Source organism: Raphanus sativus, chromosome 6, assembly GCF_000801105.2.
Source record: "Raphanus sativus cultivar WK10039 chromosome 6, ASM80110v3, whole genome shotgun sequence".
Lineage (NCBI taxonomy): Eukaryota > Viridiplantae > Streptophyta > Magnoliopsida > Brassicales > Brassicaceae > Raphanus > Raphanus sativus.
Genome location: NC_079516.1, coordinates 15,325,883 through 15,335,507, shown reverse-complemented (window position 1 = coordinate 15,335,507; position 9,625 = coordinate 15,325,883). Strand labels below are relative to the sequence as shown.

Below are 9,625 nucleotides of genomic sequence, written 5' to 3'. Positions count from 1 at the left end.
TATTTGCATTTCGGAAACTAGTTTAAAATTAAGAAGATAAATTTGAGTTTAATTTTAAGATCTGAAATTATAAAATGAAAAGATTAGAGTTTGAAAGGTTGTGTTTAGAGTTTAGGGTTTAAACCATGTTTATAGTTTAGAGGTTCAAATAACTTTTCTTAGCATTAGAAAAACGCTATTATTTGTCTTTCATAGTATTAATGAAGTCGCTTGAATAATGTTTTTTGGCGCCTAAGTCTAATTTTGCAGTAACTATTGGCGGAGTTAGTGATTTTATCTTCCCGCTCATTTAATTTTTAAAATAACATTAATTAAGTGCTATTTTAGGTTCGGTTCTATCATAGCGTTTATCTAATGCTGTGATATAATACGGAAAATTTTAAATCGTCCACGATAGCAGTTCAGTAAAACGAGCTATGATAATGTGCTATCAATGTAGACTTTTTTGTAGTGCTATTCAGATGCAATGGAAAACGAAAAGGTATTATTTCATGATTTTTTTTGAGTTTCTGTTTCATATTGTAACAACTAATAATATTTCAATACAGTAGTCCATTATTTCGTTTGATATATTACGGTTAAAAGTTTTGTTGTATTTAGTATTCACATTTCACTTTTTTGATTTATACGGTAACATGATTCAGTTTTGAATCTAATAATATTAATTTAGTTATATATTTTGAATTTTGATTGAAAAACATCCCATAACAGGAATCAATTTTGAATCTAATAATATTAATTTAGATGATAAAAAGATTCAAAAAATAATTTCTAAAATACATTTATTTTATGAGAGAGCTTTAATTATTCGGATCTCCTCTATGTACCAAGAATTTAGAACACAACAGCGGATAGTCTAGCACAGAATGCTCAGATTCAACCGTCGTTCATCGTTCACATCAATTCAGAATCACCAAAATAGTTAACAGAGTCTTAATTGAATTTGTAGTGTTGATGACAAAAAAAATACTTATTATTATAACTAAGATATATTATCAGTAGTTGTTCAAAAAAAGATATATTCTCAGCATCCATAATTTTAGAGATCTTAATAACCAAACTTTGAGAATAACTAATTTCACAAATACTATAACTAATATATCTTGATTGAATTTAAACAAACTCACTAATTTCTCTTGATTACATTTAATTAACAATATTAACCAAATTAAACCAAATCTTATTAAATACAATGACTAGTTTCTCTTATTCATTTAAACAAATCAATAATATTTTAAGATTCATTCGCCTATTTCTAAAATCTCTTGATTGGTCATTCAATAAAAATAAAATAGGCTGTGACCATTTATTAGATATACAAAATCATTATGTTTAAACTAACCGATACAATATAAATTGTTTTTCATACAATTAGGGCCTGACTGGTGTAACCGCAGCGGTTGCGGTTGCGGTTGCGGGAGTTTGCGGGTGCGGGTGGTTGCGGTTTTAAGCGTTTTCTAGAGATTTGTACGACTGGTATAACTGTTAGAAATTGTTGCGTTTGCGGGATTCTTATGACTGGTAAACTACCAAACGCAACATCTGTTAAATAATAATTTAATAATATTTACATTTTATGTAATTATAAAAATATTAAAAATCATAATAATATGATAAATATAAAATTTATATTTATAAAATCATATTATTCAATTTTAAAAATTTATAGAAAATATTTTAGTTTTGAATTTTTATAATATAAATTGAAATATAATATGAATACATTTTACAATTTCTATTATTTCAATTGAAAATTTTTATTGGATATTTTTAGTATTATTTTTATTTATTCTGTTTTTAAAGAAAAAATTTACCCTCCCGCAACCGCCCGCAACCGCAAACGCTAGCTGGAACCAGCTTTTGATTTTAAGAGGTTCGGAGCGGTTCGAAGCGATTTGTAGCGTTTTCTGTGATTGTTTCGAAACGCCAACAACCGCTATGAACCGCAAAAGCTGCGTTTGCGGGGTGGTACGGGAAAACCAGTCAGCACCTTAGAGCCTGACTGGTGTAACCGCAGCGGTTGCGGTTGCGGTTGTGGGAGTTTGCGGGTGCGGATGGTTGCGGTTTTAAGCGTTTTCTAGAGATTTGTACGACTGGTACAGCTGTTAGAAATTGTTGCGTTTGCGAGACTCTTATGACTGGTAAACTACCAAACGCAACATCTGTTAAATAATAATTTAACAATATTTACATTTTATGTAATTACAAAAAATATTAAAATCATAATAATATGATAAATATAAAATTTATATTTATAAAATCATATTATTCAATTTTAAAAATTTATAGAAAATATTTTAGTTTTGAATTTTTATAATATAAATTGAAATATAATATGAATACATTTTACAATTTCTATTATTTCAATTGAAAATTTTTATTGGATATTTTTAGTATTATTTTTATTTATTCTGTTTTTAAAGAAAAAAAATTTACCCTCCCGCAACCGTCCGCAACCGCAAACGCTAGCTGGAACCAGCTTTTGATTTTAAGAGGTTCGGAGCGGTTTTGAAGCGATTTATAGCATTTTCTGTGATTGTTTCGAAACGCCAACAACCGCTATGAACCGCAAAAGCTGCGTTTGCGGGTGGTAGCGGGAAAACTAGTCAGCCCCTTAGTACATTTTTCCAATATTTCACTCTCTAGTTATACTCCAATGTCAAGACGAGTTTTCATGACGAGCCCGACAAGAGCCCAATTACTGTTTGGTGCAACCAGTGATAGCGGTAAAAACGTTGTCGTCTCAGACCAAGCTTATACAACAAAACCCACTGACAGAAGTAGAAGCTTCGGCACTAATTTGCTGATTCTCTCATTATAAAAGAAAGCGCTGAAGAAAAAAAAACTCATTCCCTCTCAGAACGACGAATCACTGTTTCTTTTCCGATCCTTAATCCCTTCGTCACTCAAATCCTAATCTCTAGGGTTTTTACCACCACTTTTAGGGTTTCTCGTCACTCGCGTTTGTTTCGAACTTTCTTTCACTGGGTCGCGAACGTAGCATATGATCTATCTAATTTAGAGTTCAATTTCGGAAATCTCCCGGTCGGAGTCGGAGAAATCGTTAGGGCAAAATGGAGAGATTGAGAGATGAGGTTAACCTCTGTGAAGTGAAGACGGTGAATCTCGGCGAAGCTTGGGAGAAGTTTCAGTCTGAGGCTTCCGGTGTAGTGGTCTTGTCTCTTCAGTGGAGAGACTTGGAGGATCATTTGAGGTCGGTGAAGGGTAAGGTGGAGGAGAGGTTCGTTGAGTTGCAGAACAGAAGCTTTGAGATTGAGGAGAGGGCTAGAGTGGTTGAAGCGTGGGAGGTGAAAGCTGATGGCTTTAGGAGGGAGGTTGAAGTTAGAGAAGAGGAGTTGAGTGGTCTTAGGATGAAGCAGAGGTTAATGAAGGAATCGTTGAGGGAGACTCAGGTTGAGATTGATTTGAAAGGTGGAGAGTTAGCACAGATGGAGAGGCGACGTGTTGAGGCTGAAACTCGGAAGCGAGAATTGGATGAGGAGATTAAGAGAAAGACAAGAGATCTGACGTTAGTTCAGGACAAGGTTACTGAGTGTGGTAAGCTGCTTGAGACACGGTCCTTGGAACTGACAAAGACTCTGTGTGAGCTTGATTTGAAGGTGGAACAGTTAGGACATGTGAAGAGTGAGTTTACCGCAGAGATGGAGCATCTTGAGAGGGTTCAAACACGCAATAGAGAATTGGAAGAGGATATAGAGAGGAAGAGGAAAGATCTTGCAGAGGTTCTTAATAAAACTGCGGAATGTGGGAAGCAGCTTGAGGCACGGTCCTTGGAACTTGTTTCTAAAGAGAAAAAGTTGCAAGAACTAAGTCTGGACCTTGACCTGAAGGAAGATATAGCCATATCACTAGACAACGAGATGGAGTCAAAAGCCAAGGAGTTGGAGGGTATTGAAAAGCTGATTAATGAACGGAGTGGACATTGCGAATCCATCAAGCTGTTGATTGAGGAAGTAACTGAAGAGCTTGCTTCTGAAGAGAAGAGACACGATGAGATGACAGAGGCTAGTCGTAAACTATCTGTGGAGATTGAATCTAAAGAGGATACAGTCACTGAGAGAAATAAGCAAGCTGAGGAAGGAGAGAAGAAGATACTAGACTTGAACAACACCAATGAGGAACTTATCAGACAAGTCAAGGTGAGACAAGAACAAGTTTCTTCAATCAACGAGGCGATAAGGGAATGCATATGCGAGTTGGAAGCTAAGAGGAAACAACGTGATGAGGTTCAAAGCTCAATCACTGACCTTACCGTTGACCTGAAATCAAAAGAATCACATCTTAGTTCTATCGAGAAAAAGATCCAGGAAAGCTTGAAAGACATGCAATCTACAGAGGAGCAACAAGTCAAGTTAAAAGCATCACTGATGGAACATGAGCAAGGGCTTGAGCTTAGAGAAAAGGAGCTTATTGCTCGGGAGGAAAAGGTTAATGAACAAGATCAGAAAGTGCAACTCGCAATAGAAGAGTTGGCTAAATGGGTTGAGGATTATGAGGTGAAAGCAAAACAACTTGTTGCTCTTACACCTCTGGATATGGACAGACCGACAGGGAACTCAAGGAAACGTGGGAGATATGATGGTGAGTCACTGTCTCAGTCCTTAGATCATGTGCTAACCAGTTGCACAACCGGGCAAGAAAGCAATTACAACTTCGAGAACCTGAGATCTCCGGACAAGTTCAAGACTGATCAAATATGGGCTGTTTATAGCGATAGTGACAAGGGGATGCCAAGAAAGTATGTTCAGATCAAGAAAATCGACACAAGCCCTGAGTTCAATATACATGTAGCACTTCTAGTCCTGTATCGCCCTCCTCCAAATCTCACGACACATCCTGTCTGCTGTGGCCGGTTCAAGTTGAAAATCGGTAAAGCAGAAGTCCTTGAACCTAGCAGCTTCTCACATAAGGTTAACGCCGTGAAGAGTAGTGTAAACAGATACGAAGTATACCCTGGAAAAGGTGAGGTATGGGCTCTGTACAAGAACTGGAACACTACATGCTCTGCTGAAACAGGAGAAGAACATGAGATTGTAGAAATAGTGGAAACCAACGAGCAGAGCATACAAGCAATGCTTTTGACTGCTCAAGTGTTTAACAAGCTTCTCTACGGAAGGTGTCTCGAGTCAAAGACCGATGTTGTAGACATTCCAAAGACTGAAGTGAACAGATTCTCGCATCAGATTCCAGCGTTTAGACGGGACAGAAGAGCGACTCGGTCTGGAGATTGCGAATGGTGGGAGCTTGACTCTAAAGCAGTTCTTGATCTCAACTCAAAGAAGCCATAAGTCTCTTTATGTTTTGGTAATCGCATGAGCAGTGGAATGTGATGGTAAAACGGTAATGTTTAGGAAGCAATCGTAAATTTTTAGCTGTTGGTATAAAAATCTTAATGACTTTGTGGTTATCTGTTTTGTATGTAAACCAAAAAAAAAAAGATTAACAGAGAAACAGAAATGAAGGTTTGCCTGAACTAATAATTTGAATTTGGAACAAATGCTGGAATAGACCACATGAGCATCCAAATTTCTTAAATAGATCCTTTATATTTTAATTTTGATTTATATTTTGAATTAATTTTAATAGAAAATGTGTAAAAATTACTCGAAACCTAATAATTTCTCCTTCTCAAACATCATTCTCACTTTCTTTATTTCTATTTTTCATCACTATTTTTCAAAAATCAATCTCAAATTCACATTTAAGTGTCTCTTCATCTAATCCCTTCTATATTTCTCAGTTTCTATTACTAATTTTTTTATAAACTCTTATAATAATATTAAGTTATGATAATATAATTTTACAGGCCATGATAGATAATTTTATAATTTTTATAAATGATTTATAAAGCTATATGGACATTATAAGACATTAATAATTATTATACTAATTTAGATACAAATATAATGTTTTATAAAAGAATATGAAATCATTATATCGATTTCTATAGAAAAATTCCTATTAATTATTTATATAGTATATAAATATAAAAAGAAATAATCAAACATTATTATACTTTCTATAATTTTAACAATTAGTTACCATAAATTATTATTTCTAATATCATTTATATTATTTGGCAAGTTATATTATTACACCAGGAAATTTGAAGTTCAAACCGCAGAAAAACGCAAATTATGCAGATTATGGAAAAAAGAGGTTGCAAGAGGTTTTCAGTATGGTGCATGGCGTATCATCGAGATCTCATACGGTCCAGAGTGATGCAATCATACTTGTATTCTCATGTTAAAATTGTTGGCTGTACAATTTCCAGATAATATTTCTCAATTATAATAGCATAATCAACTAGATGATAAAAAAATGTTCATCGGTTATTTATATCAATTTATAGAAACTTTTTGATAATTTTTATATAATATATATTTCTATACAATATTTATATCTATAAATTCGCGTACAACTACCTAATCCAAAATAACAGCCGCAACCAATAAAAAACAGCAATAATTGACTACAACAACACATAAAGTGGAATGGTTGCTTCATTTTAAACGGGTTTTGTAGGTGAAAAGAACCTAAAGTAATAGTTCAAGATATGGAAATTGTGCTAAAATAAATACAATATAACCTCTTTAAATTAATACTTGATAAATTAAAAGTAAAACTCGTGACCATTGAATTATTGCTAGTTGCTACAACAATCACATGTTTTAAACAATTTGTGCTATTCAACCTTTGAAAATTATGTTTCAAAATTTATTGTTACCGACTATGAAAGTATAACAACTATGAAAGATTTTAGTCAAAAAAAAATTATTGTTACCGAAAATTTCGTATATAGATAATTAAAAATCATTGTAAAATCTGTGTGTGTTTATCATTTTTTCTTGTAATATAAAAATATTTTTTTAAAAATTCAATACAATTTATACTTATTTTAATTTAATATTAATTTTAAAATATATTTATTTTATAAATAAAATTTATCCAAATACTATGGTTAAATAAATTTAATTACTAAAAATATAAATAAATTTTAATTATTTTTTTATTATGTGTATATAGTGTTCAAGTGACTATGAAACTGAGAGTCCTATATTACAGGTTTAAAATCTAGGTTTTTATGCTTGTTTTTTTAAAAGATTGCTTCGTTTTTTACACAAATAATGCTTAGATTGAGGCCGTATATATACAGAGGCTGGTGTTGCATCACGCATGATTGAAAAATCACTTTCTATTAAATATTATATACATTCCATCACGTTTCAAGAACAACAAATGATTTAAACACCATATTACTCTGTCCAGCCATGTTTACTGTTACTTGATCGTTCTTCTCTCTATATTCAATGCATATTGCTGGTCAGCATAACTCTTTCGCCGTACTTCAAGTAAGTGGTTAAGCAAAAGAGATTTTTTGATGTAACAAACATATCATCATTTTACATTAATTTTAAACTATACCTGAGTACTAGATTGTTTAAATCAAAATCAGATACATATACGTTTTCTAAAACATAAAATATTAGGAAACTAATCATCTATTGCTCTCGTTAAATAATTTGACAAGTTAAGTATTGTTTCTCTTTTATCTTTAGCAAAAAATATTGGTTTTAACTAGAGTTATTCTTGGCAGGGGTGGATCTACGTTGAACAAGGTGGGGACAGCTGCCACTAGTAAAACATAAAAGTATATTTATTTTCATAAGGACGAGATAAATTCAGCAGAATGGGTGGTCTCCCATGAACCCCTCTTTTTTACCTTTTGTAATTGTTTTAAATATATTTTTCTTATAAAATTATTCTTGGATACATCCATAGAGTGAACTTTTAGATTGACCAACCAATAGAAATCAAGTATTTCATAATCGATATCTTTTAAAAATGAAAACAAAATATTGTTAAGTGATATTATGTTTTTAAAATAAAAACAAATAAAAATAATAGTAGTTACAAAAAATAATTTAAGAAAAAAAATATTCTTAACATCGTCAAAAAATGCTAAATCCTAAACCCTAAACCTTGGGTATATCCTAAACCATTGGAAAATATTAAACTCTAACCCTAAACCCTCCCTAAACACTTGGATAAACTTAAATTTAAAATCAAAACATTAAACACTAAAACACTAAATCTTAAAAACACTAAACCCTTAATCATAATCTTTAAACTCTTTTTAGGATTAAGGATTTAGTATTTTAAGATTTTGTGTTTGATGTTTTTAATTTAGAGTTTAGTATTTATCCAAAAATTTAGGATTTAGAATTTAGGGTTTAGTGTTTTGACGACGGAGTTAGAATTTTTTAAAACTTTTTTTATTTTGCATAAATTACTATTTTTATTTATTTTTAAACATTTTTTATTTAAAAAAATATAATATAACTCGATAATATTTTGTTTCTTTTTGTAAAAGATATCAATTATGAAATGACTGATTCCTATTGGTTGGGTGAATCTAAAAGTTTATCCTAGAGGTGAACCCAAGAATAAATCTTTTGTATATCTTTTTTTGGCTATTTAACGTAGAGTTATTTTTGGGTTAACCCCTAGGGTGACCTTTAAGTTCACCAACCAATAGAAAGTTGTCATTTTAGATTTAGTATCTTTTAATTAAAAAAAACAAAATAACTTCCCAAATTATATTATATTTCAAAATAAAATTTTAATATAAATAAAAATATTATATAAAAACGAATTTAAAAAAAAATAATGTTTTCAACAAACCACTAAACCCTAAACTCTAATCCTAAACCCTAAATCTTTTGGTAAACTCTAAACTCTCCGGTAAACCTAAATGCTTGGAAAAACACTAAACATCTAGATAAATTCTAAACTATAAATCTTAAACATTAAACACTAAATTTTAAAAACAAATATTTTTTTAAAAATAATCTTTTTTGACAACTATTGTTATTTATTTATCTAATATTTTTTATTAAAAACATAATATAATTTGGCAAGTTATTTTGTTTTCTTAATTAAAAGATAATGGATCTAAAATGACAACTTTCTAGGGTGAACATGTACGTTTACTGACCAATAAAATTTGGTTTATTTGTATTCAATATCTTTTAAAAATAGAAACAAAATATTATTAAGTTATATTATATTTAAAAAAAATAGTAATAGTTGCAAAAAAAATTATAATATTTTTAATACCGTCAGCAAAACACTAAATCATAAATATTCCTAAACCCTAAATTTTAAATTATAAACCATAAATCTTTGAGTAAACTTTAAACCCGATAAATCATAAATCTTAAATCAAAAAATACTAAACACCAATTTATTTTTAACTTTTTATTTAAAAAACATAATATTTCTTTTTATTTTAAAATATATTAAATATAAAATAACTAAATAACTAAATCATATTGGTTGAAAGCAAGAATAATTCTTTCAAGTAGGTTGTCAAGCACAAATATCACACACGTTCATTAAAGACTTCCAACGAACTAGTCCTCTTCTTTGCAATTAAAATAGTTTCATCATCTAACAACGATTCACAAATAGACCGATATTATTTTTAATTGTGGGGAGTCTGGGGACAACACGCAGGCGAGCCTTTTCGGTGTCGGTCTTCTCCTCTATAACAGTTTGTTCTTGGTTCAGAATATCCACAAATAGAAAACTCTCTCTCTCT

At 31.1% G+C, this 9,625-nt stretch overlaps 1 protein-coding gene across 1 annotated transcript; it reads left to right on the top strand.

The window, feature by feature from the left end:
• The first annotated feature begins 2,762 nt into the window (after window positions 1-2,762).
• LOC108807375 (uncharacterized) lies at window positions 2,763-5,501 on the top strand. Its single transcript, XM_018579653.2, has one exon. The coding sequence runs from the start codon at window positions 3,075-3,077 to the stop codon at window positions 5,307-5,309; it is 2,235 nt and encodes a 744-aa protein (XP_018435155.2). The 5' UTR covers window positions 2,763-3,074; the 3' UTR covers window positions 5,310-5,501.
• The last annotated feature ends 4,124 nt before the right edge of the window (window positions 5,502-9,625 follow it).